The sequence below is a fragment of the Asparagus officinalis genome, chromosome 7, assembly GCF_001876935.1.
Source record: "Asparagus officinalis chromosome 7, Aspof.V1, whole genome shotgun sequence".
NCBI lineage: Eukaryota > Viridiplantae > Streptophyta > Magnoliopsida > Asparagales > Asparagaceae > Asparagus > Asparagus officinalis.
This window is the reverse complement of record NC_033800.1, coordinates 10,508,449-10,533,226: the sequence shown is the minus strand read 5'-3', so window position 1 is coordinate 10,533,226 and position 24,778 is coordinate 10,508,449. Positions and strand designations below refer to the sequence as shown.

Genomic DNA, 24,778 nt, shown 5'->3' with positions numbered 1-24,778 from the left:
AGACGGAAAATTTCCGTCTAGATTGTTCCGTCTAGTTTGGATCAAACTAGACGGAAAATTCCGTCTAGTTTGACAAACGAGACGGAACAGTCAACCTAGACGGAATTCCATCTAGGTTGACTAGTCAACCTAGACGGAATTTCCGTCTAGGTTAGCTTACAACTAGACGGAAATTCCGTCTAGGTTTGACCAGTCAACCTAGACGGAATTCGTCTAGTTGCCTAGGTGGCAAATATGAAGGGAATCAGCCGCCTGACCCCCATTTCTCTTCACCCTCCTTATTCTAGGCCCCTCCCGACCGCCCCCCGACCCCCCTCCTCCGACTCGCCCCCGCCCCGCGCCCTCCTTCCTCCGGCCTCCCCCCCCCCCTCGCCTCCCGCGCCTCCCCCCTCCCAACCCCCCTCCTTCGGCCCGATCATCCCCCTCCCCTTCTCTCTCCATCCCCCGCATCTCCGCCTACCCCCCCGCCCTCATCGGCGCCCGTTCCTGACCCGCTCCTTCGGCCCCATTCCCCCAGCCCTCATCCCCCTCTCGAACCCCCCTCCTCCGGCCTCCCCCCCTCTCCGGCCTCCCCCCGCCCCTCTCGGCCGCCCCTCCTCCGGACCCTCCTCTGCTACCCCTTCCCGAGCCGCCCCATCCCCTCCCGCTTCCTCGCCCCTCCTCCCCCCCTCCCCCCCCCCTCGGCAGCCCCCTTTCCCCCCTTCGGGCAGCCCCCTCTCCCCGTCCTCCTCCGGCAGCCCCCTCCTCATCCCCTCTCCCCTTCCTCGACCCCTCCATCCCATCCCCCTCTCGGCAGCCCCCTCTCCTCCCCTCGGGCAGCCCCCCTCGCCGCTCCTCCGGCAGCGGCCTTCCTCCCCCCTCCTCCCTCGTCGACGCTCCATCCCCCCCTCCCCCCTCGGCAGCCCCCTCCCCCCCCTCGGGCAGCCCGCCTCCTCGCAGCCCTCTCCCCCTCCCTGAGCCCCCCATCCTCCCCCCATCGGCAGCCCCCTCCCCCTCGTGACCTCCCCCTCCCCCTCGACATCCCTCCCAGATCGTGCCCCCTCCGCGACCCCACCCTCCACGCCCCCCGGCGTGTCCGTTTGTTGAATTCAGTTTAAAAGGTATGATTTTTCTACTGAGCTTTAGAAATTTTAATTTTATTATTAATTATTGTTGAATTTGGTTAAAAACCCTAATTATGTTGAAAAATAAACGAGTTCAATTCTGAAAATCCTAACTTAATTAAATACATGTTAATTCATTTGAACAACACTAGTTATCATTATTGAGTTTTAAACACTTATAAACCCTAACTCATTTAAGTTTCATTCGTGCTATAAGTATGTGTGATTATTTAAGTTTGTGATGTGAAAATATGTGAAATAATTTTTTTTTAAAAATAGAGTGATATATAACACATTATAAATTTTTATAATGTGTTATAATCCAATTTAGGTGAATAAAAAAATAACGTTATCCCTAGACTTCCGTCCAATAATTACATCCAATTATTTGGACTTATAATATATGATATACGACTCAGATTTGGGTAGGAGACGAAGTTTTCTCCCAAAAATGAGCGTTTATTTTATATTATAGGAATAAAAAATTGGTACTAAAATTTGTAATTATTTTATATTATATGATATATTATCATGTTGTCATTATTGTAGGTGCTAAGAAGGATCGCATAAAGGGACGACGAATGGTAAATTATATAAATACTTTTAATTTTCACATTTGTATATTATATGATATATTATCATGTTGTTATTATTGTAGGTGCTAAGTCAGATCGCATAGAGGGATGACGTGGCGGAGGTAAGCCTAAGTCTAAACAACCGCCAAGAGGAATGAGGGCCATTATTAGGTGGAATAGTTCTAATTTACCCGTTGGTCCTTGGTCGGCCCGATTGAATGCATATATTGGGGTTCTCGTGCGTAGAGCGACCATTATCAACCCTTATTTTCATTTTCGAGAATTACCATGGACCGCATACGAGGCGATATGGACTGCGCTTATGGTAAGTGCATATTGTTTTAGATTTTCATTTATTAATAATTAGTAATTGATATTAAATTATCCTTACTAAATGTGTATGTAAATCTACAGGACTGCTTCTGCCTTGAGGACTTTGAGGGGGCTTGGAATTATGTGTTTAATGTCAAGGTTGAAGCAGTCCTCAAACAATGGAGGCATGAGATCAAACATGAAACCTATGACAGGTATGAGGAGGACTGGCAGAGGTTTTTAAACCTCGATGACCGAGTTGACGAGATTCATTTCACGGCTCTCCTCATGTATTGGGACAGCGATGCCGCCAAGGTTAGTTTCATGAAATTTAGTTTATAATTTTAAGATATTATTTTATTTTATATTTATAGATTTTTTTTTAAAGAATAAATCCACGAAGGGGTCAGAAAATAGAAGAAAGAAGCTGCATGACCATCACTTGGGCTCACACTCCTACGCCAATCTGGAGGATGTTTATTGTCAAGATACGGTATATGTCATTTAAAGATTTAAAAGATCTTAATGTTTAGTATGATTATGAAATCTCATAATTTATAATATGACAGGGGAAATCATTAATGCCGATACACTTGAGGGCCAGAGCGGCATATGGTACTTTTCGTGAACAATATGGTCATTATCTTGAATTAACTATAAATTTGTGCTTTAAGAGGGATTTGAGACCGCATCCAAGGAGGCTGCATCTGTCTACATTTCGCAGGAGGAGGAACAAACTGAGCCAGACCCTCACATGCTTTCTGCGGAGGAGAACATCAATCTCACACAGAACCTGATGAGTCATAATAGGTAAGGATGGTGAAAAATCGAATCAATTTGAATACTACATACTATTTATATTTGTTTACCATTATTGAATTTGAGAGCAAAGTTTAATATTTATTTCTCCCTAATAATAGGAGAGGAAGATATCCTCTGCATGGTGTCGGAGCTTCACCTGGTATAAGCATCAGATCGTCCGCAGCATCCTCCACACCATCTACATCGACGAGAGCAGCCACAAGCAGTTTTCAGGCTATGCCATTTGTTGCACGTATCTCTGCGTATCTGATTGACAAAATTGACCCGGAGCTACATATTCAGGTGACTAATGAGATGACTAGAGTTGCGCTGACGGCGAACTCGATGGACGATCTCATGGGGTATGTTATACAATATTTAGGCGGTGCTATTCCTTATAGCGCGTATGGTGGTGTCATACGGATCATTAGCTCGATTGGCGATAATTCCGGCGCTAGACAGAGTAGTGCTCAGGTACCTTATTTTTTCTTATATTTATAAATTCATTTTTATCTAATATGTTATCAAACACCACATAATGATTATTCAATTAAACATTCAGAGTGGAGATATTGGAGGGAGCAGCACCCGTTCTCGTAATCGGGATAGAGATACCCCCGCCGATGACGATGGATGAGGTTTTTTTATTTTTAATGCAATAAACAGTTTTATTTGTTATAACACTACATTTATTCATGTCGTGTATTATCTTAGTCATGTGCATTGTTAGTATATATGTTGTTGGATGTGTTTTAGACGGAACTGATTGATGTATATTTTGAAGTGGATGGTTGGATTTGTACAATGTGTTGGATTTGGTTATATAGATGTTTTTGAATGGAATTGTTATGAATTTTGATTATGATTGGATGGTTAAATGTGGCGTGTACAGTATTTTCTGGATGTATTCAAATATTAATGTAATTATACAGGGAAATACAAATTTTAATTAATTTTTTTTCCTGAAAAAAGGTAATCTAGACGGAATTCCGTCTAGATTGAACCAACCTAGACGGAATTTCCGTCTAGGTTGTAAAAAACCAACCCAGACAGAAATCTGTCTGGGTTGGCAACCCAGACGGAAATCCGTCTGGGTTGGTAACCCAGACGGATTTCCATCTGGGTTCCCAACCCAGACGGAATTCCGCCTAGGTTGCCAACCCAGACGGAATTCTTTATTCCGTCTAGGTTGATTTCCGTCTAGATTGATCAATCTAGACGGAATTCCGTCTAGTTTGAAGCAATCTAGACGGAAGCAAAATAAACCACTCAAACTAGACGGAATTCCGTCTAGATGACTTAATCTAGACGGAATTGCAGTCAACCTAGACGGAAATTTCCGTCTAGGTTGATCGTTTTTCGACTAGTGATAGGTCCTTAAAATCATGCTCAAATCGTAATCTTCCCCAGCGAGACTCTAATTCCTAAAATCTTGTTCAAGTCACAAGTACAAATTCCTATCACGTTAATATCATACATCTGACAACCAATTAACTTATCAATCCTCTTCAATAGAATGATTAGTCCACAAAGTTGCTCCAATCGTAATACAAATCCTGTCATGTTAACACTAAACCTCTGATAAAATCAACTTATCAATCCTCTCTAATAGGATGATAAATCTACAAAGTTGCTCTAATCGCAACATAAATTCCTGTCATGTTAACACCAAACCTCTGATAAAATCCACTTATTGACTCTCTCCAATAGAGCGATAGGTACTCAAAATAGCCCCGATCGCAATATTCTTCTTGTCACGTTAATATCACACCTCTGACAAAATCAACTTATCGACTCTCCTCAATAGAGCGATAGGTCCACATACCCGTCAAATTAATATCACACCTCTGACGATCAAATCAACTTATCGACTCTTTTTAAAAGAGCGATAGGTCCATAAAATACTGTTAGGTTAACATCACACCTCTAACGGTCAAACCCCCCTATGAACTTGTTAATCCTTTTGTTCGACAAGAAAATTTCTGAATTTCACTCTAAGTGAAAATTCATGGCAAGTTAATACTACACCTCTGGCACTTCCAATTTTCTTTCAGTGTTTCATGTGAAAACATAACACAGAAATAAACAATAACAAAAGTCTACGTATTCAACATCGCAGCACCAAAAATCCATGCATTTCACGTATGGGGGACTTTATCTCAATCCCTAATTAGAGATAAGTCTACGCCTAACACACGTTACTGATTAGTCTTTTCCTCATAAAAATAACAAAGTCTATATATTCAAAATCATAGCATCAAGTCTAAGAGGGTTCATTCTCTTAGCACAACGTTACATGTGAAACGGATTCAAATAATTCACATGCTAGCCCGACTCAAACGGTAGTCGGTAAAGGCTCATCAAATCCGTCGATGGTTGAGGATTTGCCAAAAATCCTATGACTGTTTTCGGGCCCATTAGCTGAATGGATATGAGCCGTGACATAACGTTTGAGAGCTTCTGCTCATGAGTGGCTTGTACCGTCGCTAAGGTTTCTCTTCGAAGCTCATCCTCGCACATGTCCTGTGTGTTAAATCTCTTCAACCAAGATGCCTTTGAAGCGGGTGCAGAGAACAAATCCTTTGTGACAAGGAATCAACAGCTCCAAGATCAGATCAGAGTTAAGATCCAAAGTATTTCAAAAATTCGTCCCAGTCAACCGCGAACTTTCGAAAACTTTAGAGGGGGTTCTGTAGGCTGTCTAAAAATCACTGCAGATAGCTGATTCCCATCAAACACCGATGATGGAAGTTACAATTTGACGGGTTCCAGAAGACTATAATTTGAAGACTTTTACGTGGATCGATGAAGGTTATAATCTGACGACCTTCGCAATAACTGATGAAAGTTCTGATCAACAGCCTTCACAATCAACATCGGGAGTTACAATCTGACGACTCTCACATTTTCAAAGAGCCAAGATGAAGGTTATAAGATGACGATCTTTGCAACACTCTAGCAAAAGATATTACATATCGATGGTCTCTTCAAACCAAAACGCAGATATCTCTCAAACCGTAAGGAATTTTGCAAAACTGACAGAGCAAACCAAAGCCTATGGGTTAGGTTTGGTCGGCTCCGTCTCATCGAGATAGCTAATTTTTATATATAATTCGTCCAATTTCGACTTACGGTTTGAAAGTTATGACATGTTCTTCACAGAAAGTTATGTTCTGAAGTCCGTCTGCAAGACTGGACTTCGGTTGAACATTGGACTTAGCCTGAAGCCCGCCTAAAGCTCGCCTCTGCATTACAGAATAAAAAACGCATAGTTCGTGGACTTAAAATGCAGAGTTCAACTCTGCGTCCAACGACAAAAACGCACAGTTCATGCGGAGCCCAACTCTGCGTCACAGGTCTAAAAACGCACAGTTCATGTAGAATTCAACTCTGCGTCCAACGACAAAAATGTACAGTTCATGTGGAGCCCAACTCTACGTCCTAGGTCCAAAAACGCACAGTTCATGCAGAGCCCAACTCTGCGTCCCAGGTCCAAAAACGCACAGTTCATGCAAAGCCAAACTCTGCGTCCCAGGTCCAAAAACGCATAGTTCATACAGAACTCAACTCTGCGTCCTGGGTCCAAAACGCACAGTTCATCTCTGCACAGCACGACCTGTGCATTTTTAGCCTAAAACAGGCCCAACTCTGCAGGTCTAAAACGCAGAGTTCGGGCCCAGAACGCTGTTTTCAGCATTTGACTCGTTCAAGCACGATTTGAACGGTTCCAGAACCATTTTCTCTCCACGATTTGAGGTGATCACTATTCTATCATGGAGAGATTTATGAGGGGCAGTTACACCCTATTAAACCCTCATTAAGGAGAGATTTAAGGGGGTGGTTACACCCCTAAATCCCCTATAAATAGTGGGAAACTCAACTGAGTTGAGGCTTGCTTTTTGGATCTTAGACTTGGCAGTGAAGAGGAGATCTTCGGCTTGGCAGCGAGGGGAAGATCGACGTTCATCCTTCAGCAACGTCCGACAACACAAAGCTTTCATCCTTGGCATATAAACCGATTTTGGTTAAATCAACTCTTTCATAGAGTTTCAAACTCGTTCAGAGTTATCAACTCGTCCAGAGTTCTAAAACTTGCTTTGCAAGTTCTCCACAGCGTCAAATCGTGAGGAGGAGATATCGTTCCAGTGAATCAAGACGTTCGGATCGTCAACGGAGAGCAAACTCGACGCGAGCATTCGAGGAGGCACTCGATCGCCACCGTGAAGAACCAAAACTTAAACAAAGGGGAGGATTTGCATCAATTCTCTTCTCTTTCGTAATCAGGAATTCAATTTTAACTGAGAGTTGAGGGAATTGTAAACATTTTTTTCTAAGCAGTTAGAGAGAATAAAATCAAACACAGTTCTTTCACTTTCATTTCACAAATTTTTCCACAAACACACCTCTGACAAAATTAACTTACCAATCCTCTTCAATAAGATGGTAGATCCTCAAAGTCTTTTCAATCGCGACAATCTCTATCATGTTAACATCACACCTCTGACCAGAATCTACTTACCGACTCTCTTCAATGGAGCGGTAGGTCCAAAAAGTCGCTCCAATCACGACAATTCCTATCAGGTTAACGATTACCTCTAATAGCCGATATCATCATTCTTGCAAATGGCGTTGTCCGATCAGTCGTCACACTCATACGTCCCTGAACGACCTGATCCATTCCGAGCGTTCTAATATCCTTAGAACAATCGATGGGTAGTAACCTACCATGCGATGGCTCCTATAACAAGCAATCATCACACTCACACGTCCCTGAATGATTTAGTTCCCCCAGCACCGTTTTTTTTACAAAAGGCGTTGTTGTTTGATAATGGCCTACCAAGCGATATGTCTTTATCCAAATAGTGGTCTACCATGCAATGTGCTGCTATTTCGGGTTTGTCTCTGCCCCTAGAGAAGACAAATTCAGGTTCGTCTTTGCCCTAAGAGAAGACAAATCAGGGTTCGTCTTTGCCCCAAGGAAAGACAAATTCGGGTTCGTCTTTGCCCTAAGAGAAGACAAATTCAGGTTCGTATTTGCCCCAAGAGAAGACAAATTCGGGTTCGTCTTTGCCCCAAGAGAAGACAAATCAGGGTTTGTCTTTGCCCTAAGAGAAGACTACTTCGGGTTCTTCTTTGCCCCAAGAGAAGACAAATCAGGGTTCGTCTTTGCCCCAAGAGAAGACAAATTCGAGTTCGTCTTTGCCCCAAGAGAAAAAAATCAGGGTTCGTCTTTGCCCCAAGAGAAGACAAATCACGGTTCGTCTTTGCCCTAAGAGAAGACAAATTCGGGTTCTTCTTTGCCCCAAGAGAAGACAAGCTTCTCCTCCAGACTCCAACGGGTATACGAGGCTAAACTGCTTCTTTCCTCCAACCGGTGCACGAGGCTAAACTGCTCCTTTCCTCCAACCGGGGTACGAGGCTAAACTGCTCCTTTCCTCTAACCAGTGTACGACGCTAAACTGCTCCTTTCCTCCAACCGGTGCACGACGCTAAACTGCTCCTTTCCTCCAACCGGTGCATGAGGCTAAACTGCTCCTTTCCTCCAACCGGTGCACGAGGCTAAACTACTCCTTTCCTCTGATCGGTGCATGAGGCTAAACTGCTCCTTTCCTCTAACCGGTGCACGAGGCTAAACTGCTCCTTTCCTCCGACTAGTGCTCGAGGCTAAACTGCTCCTTTCCTCCGACTGGTACACGAGGTTAAACTGCTCCCTACGTCCAAACGCCTCAAATGGCTAAGGATAGAGGAGAAATCTTAGCATTGAGCCTAAGAGAAGCTTCTCGACAACTTACCACGCTAAGGACAAGAGCATGGCTAGTCAAACTCAAATAACAGTTGGTAAAGACAAATCAAGTCCATTGATAGCTAAGGGTTTGCTAAAAATCCTAATTCAATCTCGCCGAGTTCGATTGGAAGGTGCCTCGCTCCATCTGAGCAGTGATCACTTTACAGGTTTACATATCCAAAGTGTTCCAGACCCCATGCGACCTGATTCAGGTCTGAAAACTTTGGAGGGGGTTCTGTAGGTAATAAAAATTAACTTTATCCCTATCAGAGAAGTTCAGAACAAGACTGCTAAAACCTCATCTGAAAGAGCAAAAAGGGGAAAACGCTGATATCTCTCAAACCGTAAGAAATTTGGTAAAACGGTGGTGGCAAACCCCCTTTGGGGTTTGGTTGGCTCCGTCTCGTTGAGATAGTCAATTTTCATATATAATTCGTCAAATTCCGACTTACGGTTTGAAAGTTATGGCCTATTCTTCGAAACATGTTCAGTAGCTCGCCTAAAGGACGAAGCTCGCCTGTAAAGGCTGAAGCTCGCCTGCAAGGAAGTCTGTCTGCAAGGATAGAGCTCGCCTAACAGCATTGAAGCTTGCCTAAATGAGATTCACCTGCACAGCTCGCCTGCACAGCCTCGCTTGCCCAGCTTCGCCTACACGGCCTCGCCTACACATTGAACCAAGCTCGCCTGAAGGTTTTAAGCTCGCCTGAAGACTGAAACTCGCCTGCTTGACCCAGGCTCGCCTGAAGGCCTAGCTCACTCGATAGCTCGAAGCTCGCATGTTTGGCCGACTCACCAGCACGAAGGTTCGAGCTCGCCTAAAGGCCAAGCTCGCCTGACAGCCTGCACCTCACCTACGCGGACTAAGCTCGCCTAACAACTAGAAACCCGCCAACATTATCAGCTGCCCACTTGGAGTATGGTAACAGTCACGTCAGTGGTCAAATCCCATGAATCAAGGGAGAAAGCATGACGCTCCTCACCTAGCAAGAATAGGGCGGCTGACAGGACCCCCTAAGTGGTCACATCCCACAGCTAGGGCGGCTGGCTCCCTCACCCCTACTAGTGGTCAAATCCCACAAATTAAGGGGTGGCCCATGCCATCCCTTGCCTATTTAAAGCCACTTTCAGCCAACATGAAAAAGGTTGATTAGCTGCAGCTTGCTTGGCTGGCTAATCTTCCAAAGGTTGAACCTTGGCTCATTTGCTAAAGGCTCCCTCATTTGAAGAGACTCGTCTGAACTCTCAGACTTGAGGCTCTTAGGCTCTTTGCAAGTTCTTGCATGGTAGATCTCTCCAAGCAGTTAGCCGACAAGCACAAGCCTCCGTTTGGCCTCTGTTGATCGAACTCACCCAATCAAGCTTCTACTGCATACTGAAGCTCTCCTACAACCTCGATCGAATCGTCCAAGGGAAGCAAACTCGGCGCGAAAACCGAGGGAGGCATCTTATCGCTACCAAAGACCCCATGTTAAGCAAGGAGGACATTCCCTCCGCTTCTGTTGTAATTTCGATTCATTAGTTTGTAATAAGCTATTCTTATAAATACAAACGAAATCTCTGTTTTGAGAGATCAAAATTTACACCTACACATACAGTTAGAAAGAAGTAAATGAAAAAAGAAAAAATATAATGCATGGAGCAAAAAAAAAGATATTGTACCTTAAACTTTTCACTAGAAAAATGAGTGCAAAGAAACTTTCATTCTTCCTGAGTCTTGACAGCTTCATGTTTGTTTTTAACTGCCTCCTCAATTGTTAAAAACTATTCAAAATGTTTCTTCAACTTATAGCAAAAATTACAATATACGGTCTAACATGTTGTAATTACATATCTCTGGACCCCAGGGAGTGACATGTCAAATTCAAACTTATTCTGCACAGGCATAATTTCATGTCAAACTAAATATAACAAATCAAAGCAACCAATATAATGCCTTTAGCAAAACAAATTATCACTAACTTGCATTCTTTTGATCAAGTTCTCAACGTACATCTGATTTTTCAATCTTCTTCCATTTTTCCACATGCTTTCCAACTTCTGAGGAGCACTGCATCTTAATGGAGGATGGTGGTCCTAGCATGGCTGCATGATAAGGGCGATAAGTTCGGGAGAAATAGAAACTAAAAAAATAAAAGTCTAATAAAAGGAATTCGATGGAATACATAACTAATGGTCAAACTGGTCTACTGTATTATATAGAGAACATTCAAATGTTAAAAGTTGGAGCAACCTCTACATGGAACTTCAACGATGAGTACATCCTCCATTGAATAAACCCCCAATGCAGCTTCATAACAAGGCCGAATCACATCCAGTTTCAAACTTTCAAACAATATGTCCTACATAGTTCATTACATGCAATCAAAGGTTAGTCACATAAGAAGTTAATTATTACCAATACTATGTGAAGTAGATAATTACAGTACAAGTATATGCGTCTTACTGTAATTTCCACAAACAATTGATTAGATGATAGTGTAGGATCTGAAATAGATACACTAGAACACTAGAGGGGGGGGGGGTGAATAGTGTTCTTTTAAAATTATTGCAAAGTAGATAATAAATTGCAAAGAAAAATGACAATCTCAGAAATTTGCAAACACAAACACAAGGATTTTATACTGGTTCCACCAAACTGGTGTACATCCAGTCCCCAAGCAAATCCCGCTTGAGAGTTTTCACTATGATTTTGAATAAACTTACAAAATCAAATGCAAACCTGACCAATTTGCAAGTTCCTGCAAATTGCAACACCAATTGACAAACTCCTTGTCAATTTGAACACCAATCTCTAACCCAAGAGACTAACCCTCTCACAACCGAGAGAAAACTTGTTGAAGAAGAACACAATGATCCTATAAGCCTTGAATGTGTAATAATGTGCAGCAGTGGCTTAGGATTCTTTTAATCTTTGTAAAATTGCCTAATTGATTTGTTTTTGATGAAAGTATATAGGCAATTTCAGAAACTCTTCTTTTTCAGAAAATCAGAATGTTTTTCACTTAGGAAATTGCTCAAGAATCAAAGCTTATGGGTATGTATATTTTTCCAATTTTTCTGAACACATAACCTATATATAGCCTTTGAAAAGACAAGTTTTTAAAGTTTAAAAACGTTTAAAAACGGCCAAAAACTATCAGATATTTAAATTCTGAAAACTGAAAAACTGTCTCTTGTAGTCGACTACTATAGTCATTAGTCGACTACACTGAGTTCAGACAGACTCTGTGTTTTCGGAAAATGTTCTCAGTAGTCGACTATAATGATAATTAGTCGACTACACTGAGTTCAGACAGAAACTTGAAAATTTATATTTTTCTTCAGTAGTCGACTACTGTAGTCATTAGTCGACTACACTGTAAAAAGACAGAAACTTATGTTTCTGTCAAACATCTCAGTAGTCGACTATAATCTCTATTAGTCGACTATACTGTAAAAAGACAGAAACTTGTATTTGAGTTATATACATGAGTAATCGACTACTATCCTAATTAGTCGACTATTAAGATCAAAAATTCAGAAATAATGAGTTTTTATAATTAAGTTTTAACTATTGTGTGTGTGTGTGATCAAGGCTTGTACAAATATTCTAAGCAAAGAAAAATTCAAATACATTATCTTTTGTTCTTCATTTTCTTTACTTCAAAATGCCTTGATATCCACTTGCACTTGTACATATTCTGATATTGAAATCTGCATATGAAAGTTAGTGCACAGACAATATAAATTGTTATCATCAAAACATTATCATGGAGAAATGATATTCAACAAATAGAGCGACCTTCATTTTGTCAATGTTGGCGACAAGGAAATCTTTTGTGCTGACTTTGATCTTAACTATAGGGAGGCTAGAGAATGGAATTGAGTTCATGAACTGATCAAAACACGTCATAGAAAGGTATGAAACTTAGGATCCTACCCTGTTGGTACGTATCATATATTAGAAAAAACTTAGGTAAGAGAAAAAATGCGTACATAAAAACAAATACATAACCTGTACTTCATATATCAAGATCTATAATGTATACTTCATATGCAGTTGCAGATCTACATGGTGTCTAATGGTGTTGATAAATCCAAATCAGATACCATATATCAAGAAAGATGATCGAAGATAAAGGAATGAATGGAAAACAACCTTCGGCAATTTAAAACTATGTGAACTCAATGGCACAAAGTAGATAGCACTAACATAATCTTCAAGCAACGTATTCTACATATAAATATCTTCCTCTTCTAGTAACTCATATGCTCATAGTCCGTCCATTTTTAAGGGAAAAAGGGATTAATGATGGTGGTGATGAATCTGTTTGCGGACCTCCCCTTCTACATTTGCTTTTAATCACAACTTATAAAAAGACAATATCTCCAAAAAAGAACATAAACGCAACATATCAGCAACTTGATGAACATAACAAAAGTGAAACACATTCCCATTTTCAAGCAAAGAAGAGCCTATGATCCCAAGTTAGATATACTTCTCATTCTTCAGACACGTGAACTTTAATGTACAAAAGGATAAATAATTATGAAATTTTAAAGGAACATCTTGGAGAATTCAAGAATATAGAAATTACAGTAAATGAGAAGTAAATGAGAAGGGAGTAATGATTAAAGGCAATAATGAAGGTATACATTTAGAAAAAGACCACTATCGATAATCAACATGATATCGGGATGATTAGGATATAGGAATGTCCTACCTTAAAATCAAAATAATAGCCTACTAGCTTTACTTCAGCATTCAATCTTTTTAAAGAAAAAAGGGTCGGAAATTTTCATGGAAACAGGGCAAAGTTTTCATCTGGAATTGATAAATTCCAGATAAATATATGGCAATTCTTTTCATGAAAGATAGATATTTCATAAGAAATTGCACAGGTATATAGCTCAATTTCATTTTGATACTAACCGTACAACAATAAATCTACAAACCACCAAACACTAAAATAACTAATCAAGCCCAAAGTACTGATGCTAGGGCTCTCAGTGACAAAAGATCTATCATTTTGAACAGAATAACATGTACAATCCAGTGAACTCCTCTTCAATCCTCACCTAACAACCACCAAACACCAGCAAATACTCAAATTTAGGGGAAAATCACCTAACAACCACCAAACACCAGCAAATACTCAAATTTAGGGGAAAATTAGACATTGCAACAATTAACAACAATTAACTAAATAATTTTATTAAAACATTACACAAAATGCAGGATATTCTAAAACTAGGGTTCAAGATGTCTCTAAATTCATACCCTGCTTGATTTCATCTTTTGTATTAGGGCGTTGATGAGTACATGAATTTGGTAAAAAATAGATGCTTAATTGCAAAATATACTCAAAATTGAAGTAAAGAAATGCGTCAACTGAGCAAAGAATATACAAGGGAAATAGAAGGAGGAAATGAGATCGATACCTTTTTTTATGAGTCGTGTGGAAGTCTCGGCGGTGGTCCTCGAAGACGGGGAGAACGTGAGGGGAGGCGGTGGACAATGCCGAATTGAGAAGAGGTGGTTGACGAGGTTGGGATGGTCGGCGAATAAGCGGAGGTGTCGAATGAGGGGAAGTGAATGAGCCAAGGAGAGGAGGAAACATAAGGTGGAGATGTCGAGGATGAGCGTGAGTGAAGGAGAGGCGATGGGTTTTGCTCCGTTGAGGGGAGCTGGAGGTCGAAAAAGAGATCGACACGAGAAAAACCCTAAAGACACGGTGATTTATTTTGATGGGGGAAAAGTGTGGCGTTCATTCTCAAAACCAAATATGAAAATTTGGGGACCGTCCCTTTAGCCCATTACACAATTTATTCACAAAACTAATTCAAGCCCAACGCTTTATTTTAAAGCGTTGTTTTAGACTCTATTGTGATGGGTAGAACCGTCACAAAACCGTTTCTTTAGATAGTTAAGGGGGATGGTTTTAAACCGTCCCTAACGAACCATCCTTGTAGACCTATTTTGTGGTAGTGGTAGTGATTGCATGTTTGGTTTAATCTATTTTTAGAAGTCAATATTATCTATATTAACATAATCTGTTTTCAGAAGTCTGAAATCAATGTATATTCAAAAATCGCAAATAGTTTACACACACACACATACGATTCTCCATTGATATCGAAGCATGGTCACCATATACCTTAAACATTATGCCAAATAGGAATAAGAGATTTCATTGCACGTTTTGTTTAATCTATTTTCAGAAGTAAATATTATCTATTATACTAATCTAATTTTAGAAGTTTGAAATAAATGTATATTCAAAAATCACAAATTGTTTAAATCTTATCAGATTTGTGAGCAATCCTTTATCATTAGGATCCCTTTGAACCTGAATAAATATTAATTGGTCGTTAATCTTCTTGTGAATTGTGCAAAAACCTACAAAAGGAACCATCAATCAGACAAACCAAATCCTTATTTCTATCCTTACTGGAGCTTTACTTCGTGCTGGCCATTTATTCAAAAAAAAATCTAAATTGGCCCATGATTGTTGACTTGTATATGGACATTTGTTAGGCCATTGATATTAGAGGCCCGCTCTATTCTTTGAGTACCTGCCTAATTTTTACCCAAATTCCCACCAAAATTTTCGCCAACGAATAATGAAGATATTATTATTTCTTCACCGATTGGTTTTTTACAAGGAAATAATTTCTCGCAAAATAATATCTTTTACTGAGGAAGCCTTAAATTTGTCATTATTGAATTTGGCGGGTTTTGCATATTTTTCCACCAAACTAATAATGAGGAAACTATTATTTTCTCGCTAATTGATTCTTTTAACAAGGAAAGGGTTCCTTGTAAAACAAAAAAAAAATTAGTAAGGAAACCTTCAATTTGTCGTCAATGAATTTGGTGGGTGTTGCACATTTTTCTGTCAAATTAATAATGAGGAAACTATAATTTCCTCGTTAATAGGTTCTTTTTGACAACAAAACGGTTCCTCGTAAAACAAAAACTTTTAGCGAGGAAGCTTTAAATTTGCTGCTATTGAAATTGGCGGGTTTTGCACATTTTTCTGCCAAACTAACAATGAGAAAACTATTATTTCCTCGCTAATTGGTTTTTTTAACGAGAAAATAGTTCCTCATAAAACAAAAATTTTAGCGAGGAAACCTCTGAAAGCACTCTAATGCCACTAGGAAAGAACCCTAGAGGGGGGTGAATAGGGTTTATGCTAATCTAATCTGATTTTATGCTAATTAAAAACTTATTAACAAATTATCCCAGCAAATAAGATATGCAAAAATTATATGCAAGGATATTAAACTAAACAAGGACAATATAAATATAGACAATATAGTGGATGAAATAAACAATGAGAGAATGATAATAAAGATAAACAAAAATATAAGTGCACCAAGCCAAACTCAAATACAAGATATGATCAAGGAGATCGGTTCCCACGACCTACGTCCCCGCTCCTCACCTCGAGGAGATCTCCACTATCACAACCGGGTTTTCTATGCTCACTCGAATAACGTTTATACCTCACACTCGGTTTTCTAGCTTATTGAAAACTTTACAATCACTCACAATATAAACATACTAACTACCACCTTAAGTGTTGGTCTCTAGCCCGTGTCTCCCCCAAGTGTTAGGAATTATAACCTACATCTAGGCAGTATCACCTACCCCACTGCTCTTGGGACGACCCTGTCTCTCACTACACACTCCTCTCGGTGTACAAGTGTATTACAAAGTGTATCTCACAATTAGGCTCAACAACAAGATTTGTTCTCTACAATAGATGAGAACTCAATGTAAGCTCACACTCTAAGTCACTAACCCACAACCCCAATTATACAATGTATGCAAATACAATAAGCTTAATAGGTTGTGTGTGAAACAAAGAGTATCAATAAAACAATTAAACTCAATATTGAAATCTACCTTATGGAAATTAGAATCAAAACAATAAAATAGCTAGAATTGAGTTTAAGGAAACTTCTCTATAATGACAAGAGAGAGAGGGAGATGAGTTGAATACCCAAACACCAAAGATTATCTCCTCAAGCCCTTGTGAAAATTTCTTCACAAACTAAACTCTTGAACACACTTTTAAAACTCTTAAACAAACTTGTAAAACTTTTTAAAACTTTTCTCTTAGTTAAATAAAACTGAAGATATGTGGGGGTATTTATAGGAACCCTAAAGCTAAGAAAAAACAAGGTAAAAAGACCAAAAACCCAAAACTAGAACAAGCTGGAAAAAACTAGCCGTTACAGCATCAGTCGACTGACGGCTTTCATCAGTCAACTGACGGCTTTCATCAGTCAACTGATGAGTTGACCGTTAGAGGCATTTTCCAGCTCATCAATCGACTGACGACCTTATTAGTCGGTTGATGACCTCATTAGTCGACTGGTCAGTCGACTGGTCAGTCGACTGGTCAGTCGACTAAAACAAAATAGAAACTTTTTGTTATTCTAGACGATTTCTTCAGTCGACTGAACACATTCATCGGTCGACTGATAAGACTGTATCAGCCTGATTAAAATAGAAAATCTGATTTTCAAACCTCTTTTAAAAGTAGTAAATAAAATCAGAATAATGTAAAACTTTGGGAAATGATTGTAAATAAGAAAAAGAACATGTTACAAAAATTGCCTCAAAAGGCATCTCCCTTTTGTAAAATATCATTATTTTGCAAATATGTCCAAAACATGAAAACATGAGACACTTGTTTTTGGCATTTTGACTAAACCATATTTTGAAACTTTAAAAAATATTTTTTATAGAATTAATAAAATATGTATATAATGATTGTTAAGTCCATAAACAAATAACTCAATATTTTCACAAAAATGCATGTTTTGCAAACAAAACAATAAACATGATTTCATTGAAATATGTAAACTTGATATTGATGAAATCATATATAAGCATATAAACATGAAACAAATTAGTATTTTACAATTATATTTATTTGTTTCATATATATATACTTGAAAACTATAAAACCAAAACTTGTATATAAAACTTATATATATATATATATATTTTTGCAAACAAAACAATAAACATGATTTCATTGAAATATGTAAACTTGATATTGATGAAATCATATATAAGCATATAAACATGAAACAAATTAGTATTTTACAATTATATTTATTTGTTTCATATATATATACTTGAAAACTATAAAACCAAAACTTGTATATAAAACTTGTATATATATATATATATATATATATATATATATATAAACCAAAAATGTGTATGTGTGTATATGATTGAGCTTAGAGTATCAAACACACATAATATAAACTTATACTAAATATACCAAGCAATGATCTTCATGACGCTCGATCTTGGTAACATGGATGAAGCTTGAACTTGGGTTGCAAGGCTTCACTCTATTATTCTGCCAACCTTCATTGGATATGATCGTGAAAGCTCTAGTCCATTCATCCTCCAACATATTGTTTGTCTATAATAAATAGAAAAACATAAACACTAGACAAATAACACTAGTAGTAAATTGTTTGTTAAAACATCATCAAAATAAAAAGACCCAACAATCTCCCACATTTTGATGATGACAAACAATATACAAAAAGAGATATATGCATGAAAGGAAATAAATATACAAATTATAATTATTATGTATATAAATAAAAAGGATATACTCACAATATTTTTCCCCCTTTGACAACATCAAAAAGGGAAAAACAAAAAAATAAAGAGAGCGAAAGCTCCCCCTACCTATAAGCATGGTGAGTATAACACAAAACAGGGATTACTCCCCCTATCAAAAAGCCTTAATGAATATATGCAATGTAATGCAAGGCAAAACATGTGAGCAAGCATATAAAAAAATATGCTAAACACAATTCACATACAAAAAGACAATGAGAATATATATAAATATATCAATATAAAAATAATGCCTCATTACTCTAACATAAAAATAATGTAAAAATATAGATTTATGAAATCAAAAGAAAGAAGAACATGTGTATCATGAAAAAAAAAGTTTCAAATGAAAACAAATCATTCAAATGAGATCATAAATCATAAGTAAATCACATAAAAAGTATACCAATATAAAAATGCCAAGAGAGGCGACAATATCAAGCTCTTGAGCTTGTTCCAACCTATATAAATATTTTTTGCACCCGGTAAATAATATTTGAGAATAAACACCCAATAAACCCGGGGGGTTACTTAAACACAAACCTCTCATCAAAATCAAAACAAAGTATATATCTAAAAATGATGTTTGATCAAGAAAGGAAATTTTCTTTAAAAATTTTGATCAAACCATATAAAGAATATATTATAAAGCACAAAAAGATGATCTTTAAGTACAAACACATAATATATCATCATAGAAGTGATTCATAATGAATTCAAAAGTATAAATCAAAACAAATACTTTCTTTTAAAAATTTTAAACGTTGTTTACAATAAAATCTCAATAAAATTATCTTTAAGAACATGAAAACAAGAAAAAAAAATTAAAAACATTTGTTCTTAAAGATCAAACAAGTTTCGGTACCAAATTATTCTTGGTACCTAAGAGTCTAGGGATATGACCTCTATCATGAAAGCTCAATGCCCTAGGGTTATGAATCCTTTTGGGCATATTTGGTGCATGGACACCGTCATAACAAAAATCACTCAAATGATCCTTCCGATTGTAATATATGCAATGAAAGCGACCCATTTATTTTGTGGACCATATGAGTGTGCACGGGAAACATTAGAAACATTTGCAAACATGAATGGTCTTTTAAAATTATTTTGCAAATGTAAAACTCTTTTTAAATCAAAATAAAATTTGGCTAAATGACCAAATCTACCACAATGATCACATCTATACACATGAGCATACTTATGATGAACTTTATGAGTGTGTGCATGTACATGTGTATGAGTAGATGAAGATGAAGCTTGATGGAAGATGAACTTTATGAGTGTGTGCATGTACATGTGTATGAGTAGATGAAGATGAAGCTTGATGGAATGCACAAGTGTCGATGTTGTTGGATTTATGTACATGTGTATGAGTAGATGAAGATGAAGCTTGATGGAATGCACAAGTGTCGATGTTGTTGGATTTAAAAGATTTTTGTGCATTATAACAAAATTTAGCAAGGGGCCTTTACGGCCACAAATAGAGCATTTGTAAACTTTGTTATACATGTGTGCATAGTGCATGGGTTTCTTAGAAATATTTGTACGGGACTTTGTACACAAGTCTATAAGCTCATCATTTTTAACAATGCATGTTTTTAGTGTAGAATCAAGATATGATATGCGATTCTTAACATGATTCAAATCATCATTATGCATACAAGCATTGTTATTAGAAGTAAAACAAATATGATTATTAGCAAAAGAGCTAACATTATTTTTCATGTTTTCTACTTCTAATATGTCATTATCTTTCTCATGAGTTAACTTAGCAACGTTTGAAATTAAAGAAACATGATCCGATTTTAATTTCTCATTATTTTTTTTAAGGATCACATTTTCATTAGAGATGGTATCAAACTTAGAAGCTAATAACTCATGATCGGATTTCAATTCTATATGCTTGCTTTTTAAATTAATAAAATTATTATGCAACTTAGCGAAGGCATGCATTAATCTCTCATCGGTACAAGCGAGTTCATCAATAGTTAATTCACTTTCGGATTCCGAATCGCTTACCACATTAGGGCTATCGCCTAGTGGTCGTGTGCACGATGAGGTGTTTGAATAGAAAATTGTATTCTTCATTGTATAACTCATTATAACTTCGATTGTTACAACAAGTTCAAAAAGATCGGTCTTTTTATAAGACCTTTACACAATGAAAATAAAAATTACAACTCTCGTCAAACAACGTAATGAGTTTTTATCGCCCGCTGCTTGCGTGAGATCTTGGCCTATGACGGGGACGTTGATATCCATGGACCACCAAACAATCAGATCAGATCCGGAGCTTCGTTGATTCGCGAAGGAATCAAGAAACCAAAGCAGTTATCTCGACAACGGTGAGATAACCACTCTTCTCGAGATCACCGCAACAGGGCGATCTCAAGGAAGAAACCGAGAAGTGTAGATCTGACGAGCTCCTCTTCTTTATGCTGACGAACTCGATCCGATCTCTCCTCCTCCTCTCTAAAATTCGTGGCTCTTCAGTCCTCAATTCGGTAGGGCTTCGTCAACGCTCGAGAATTCTAGATCTCAAAAAATGAAGGCCCTGGGGCTGTATTTATAGGCTTCAGGATCTCTATTTTCGGATAAGAATGATCGATTCACTCTTATATTTAGTTGTAACCACTTAACCATGTTCTTGGATAGATTCGGATCAGTTGGAACAAATCCATGTGGTTAACGTTGAAAACAGCTTAAAACTACCAAAAACAGTATTATGAGGTCTGCGGACACCCGTGGGTATCTCAGCCTGGCTGAGACACCAGTGGGTGTCTCGGCCTGGCTGAGACACCTATGGGTGTCTCAGCATGGCTGAGACACCAGTGAGTGTCTTGGGTATTTTGGCCCTAACTTCTTCATATGACCTCCAAATAACCTGATTCTAGATTCATTAGAAAACTGACAAAGATATCTACAACTTTCATGCCTTTAGTTTCTTCAGATTCGAATTGAATCATGACCAAAATCATCATTCTTCTCCGAGACACCAACACTGTCTCGGAATTCTGAGACAGTTTGTACTATCTTCGGTATTTTGACTTTATCTTTCTCATACGATTTCAGAATGAGTTGATCCAAGATGAATTAGTAATCTAACGAGGAGATCTATAACTTTCATGTTTTTAGTTTCTTCAAATTCGAATCGAATCATGGCCAAAATTACTCTACAAGGTCCGAGATACCTTTGGGTGTCTCGGCTTGGCCAAGACACCAATGGGTGTCTCGGCCAAACCAAGACACCTTGGGGTGTCTCGGCTTGGCCGAGACACCTTAGAGTATCTCGGCCAAGCCGAGACACCTTTGGGTGTCTCAGGTTGGTCAAGACACCAAAGGGTGTCTGGACTTTGGCTTAAGGCTCGGTCTGCGCGTTCCGTCCGTTTCCGTCGTATTTTCTTCGTCCGAACTCAGAATCGTGCGATCTAAGATGTATCGAAAAGCCGACGAGGAGATATACAAGATTCCATAATTGAATCATATGTAGAGTAAATGGGATGCGAGGGGTGCTTCGTCTTTCGTAAGCGACGCGTAGCTCCCGATCCATTCGTGTTTTCGTTATTTCGAAATTCCGTTGTTTCGCATGGTTCGTTGACTCACTTCATGCGTTTGTCATTGTTAAATGAGCTTCTGTGACTCGAATAGCAATGTTTATCATCTTCTCTCTGTCTCGAGCCACGTGTGGGGACCTATAGGTAATTTTTGACGCCTACATGAGGCTCCATGTGAACTTGAAGAGGAAACCGCCAACGATAGTCAGATCGCCTCCAAGTTCCCTTGATATGCTTCAAAAAGTTTTCATATTGTATAAGCACTATCAAAATGAGCAAGTTCGTTAGAAATACATGGTCCAAAAGCATTATGCATAAATTCTAACACTAACTTGTTCATTGTAAACATCTTTTTATCATGATTGCTCCACTTGGATTTTTCCAAAGTGGGCACAATGTAAGCACAAATCAATAACTTCCCACAAATCTATATTTTTAGATTGGGCAAATATTTTGAATCTAAAGCATCATTGATCATAAGCAAAGTTTCTATATTCTGCAGCAACACTAGGATCATATCCTAAACAAGATGCACCATTCATATCCATAATATCTATATGTATGCAAGCAAGATAACAATAAATCGCTAACTAGATTAGCACAAAAGATAACTTGGATCTTTAACTCAAAGCGATTAAATCTTAAATCAAAGAGAACCAAGCTCTGATACCAATTAAAAGCACCCTAATGCTACTAGGAAAGAACCATAGAGGAGGGTGAATAGGGTTTATGCTAATCTAATCCGATTTTATGCTAATTAAAAACTATTAATAAATTATCCTAGCAAATAAAATATACAACAATTATATGCAAGGATATTAAACTAAACAAGGGCAATATAAATATAGACAATATAGTGGATGAAATAAACAATGAGAGAATGATAATAAAGATGAACAAAAATATAAGTGCGTCAAACCAAACTCAAACACAATATATGATCACGGAGTTTGGTCCCCACGACCTACGTCTCCACTCCTCACCTCGAGGAGATCTCCACTATCACAATCGAGTTTTCTACACTCATCCGAATAACGTTTACACCTCACACTCGGTTTTCTAGCTCACCGAAAACTTTACAATCACTCATAATATAAATACACTAACTATCACCTTAAGTGTTGGTCTCTAGCCCGTGTCTTCCTCAAGTATTAGGAATTACAACCTACCCCTCCAGGTATTACCACCTATCCCACTCCTCTTGGGATGACCCCGTCCCTCACCACACACTCCTCTCGGTGTACAAGTATATTACAAAGTATATCTCACAATTAGGGTCAACAACAAGATTTGTTCTTTACAATAGATGAGAACTCAATGTAAGCTCACACTCTAAGTCACTAACCCACAACCCTAATTATACAATGTATGCAAATACAATAAGCTTAATAAGTTGTGTGTGAAATAAAGAGTATAAAAAAAACAATAAAACTCAATATTGAAATCTAGCTTATGGAAATTAGAATCAAAATAATAAAATAGCTAGAATTGAGTTTAATGAAACTTCTCTATAATAATAAGAGAGAGGGAGATGAGTTGAATACCCAAATACCAAAGATTATCTCCTCAAGCCCTTGTAAAAATTTTATCACAAACTAAACTCTTAAACACACTTTTAAAATCCTTAAACAAACTTGTAAAACTTTTTAAAACTTTTCTCTTAGTTAAACAAAACTGAAGATATGTGGGGGGTATTTATAGGAACCCCAAAGCTAAGAGAAAACAAGGTAAAAAGACCAAAAACCCAAAACTAGAACAAGCTAGAAAAAAACCTAGCCGTTACAACATCAGTCGACTAACGGCTTTCATCAGTCGACTAATGAGCTGACCGTTAGAGGCATTTTTCAGCTTATTAGACGACTGACGACCTTATCAGTCGACTGATGACCTTATCAGTCGACTGGTCATTGGACTAAAACAAAACATATACTTTTTGTTATTCCAGGCGATTTATTCATTCGACTGAGCACATTCATCAGTCCACTGTATCAGCCTGATTGAAATAGAAAATCTGATTTTCAAACCTCTTTTAAAAATAGCAAATAAAATTAGAAAAATGTAAAAATTTGTAAAATGATTGTAAAGATGAAAAAGAACATGTTACAAAAATTGGTTTTCAAAAAGCATCTCCCATTTGTAAAATATCATCATTTTATAAATATGTCCAAAACATAAAAACATGAGACACTTGTTTTTGCCATTTTGACTAAACCATGTTTCAAAACTCTACAAAATGATTTTACGGACTTAATAAAAGATGTATATAATGATTGTTAAGTCCATAAACAAATAACTCAATATTTTCACAAAAATGCATGTTTTACAAACTTTCAAAACAATAAACATGATTTCATTGAACTATATAAACTTGATATTGATGAAATCATATATAATTAGAGTATCAAACGCACATAATATAAACCTATACTTAATATACCAAGCAATGATCTTCATGAAGCTCGATCTTGGTAATATGGATGAAGCTTGAACTTGGGTCTTCAACTTGAATTGTAATGCTTCACTCTATTATTCCGCCAACCTTCATTGGATATGATCATAAAAACTCTAGTCCATCCATCCTCCAACACATTGTTTATCTATAATAAATAGGAAAACACAAACACTAGACAAACAACATTAGTAGTAAATTGTTTGTTAAAACATCATCAAAATAAAAAGACCCAAAAACCTCTAATTTGTGGTCAATGAATTTATCAGGTGTTGCAAATTTTTCTGCCAAATTAATAGTGAGGAAACTATAGTTTCCTCACTAATAGGTTCATCTTAATGAGGAAATGGTTCCTCGTAAAAACAAAAACTTTTAGCGAGGAAGCCTTAAATTTGTCACCATTGAAATTGGTGGGGTTTTTTCCCTACCAAACTAATAATGAGGAAACTATTATTTCCTCGCTAATTGATTTTTTTTAATGAGGAAATGGTTCCTCACAGATTATGGATCATCAGCGAGGAAATCATACTTTGTCGCTGTTACATTTGACGGG

The 24,778-nt window shown here is 37.9% G+C and overlaps 1 protein-coding gene across 1 annotated transcript; it reads left to right on the top strand.

The window, feature by feature from the left end:
- Positions 2,745-3,428, top strand: LOC109846674. Its single transcript, XM_020415921.1, has 3 exons — positions 2,745-2,800; positions 2,911-3,265; positions 3,354-3,428. Exons 1-3 carry the CDS (start codon positions 2,745-2,747, stop codon positions 3,426-3,428), a joined length of 486 nt encoding a protein of 161 aa, XP_020271510.1.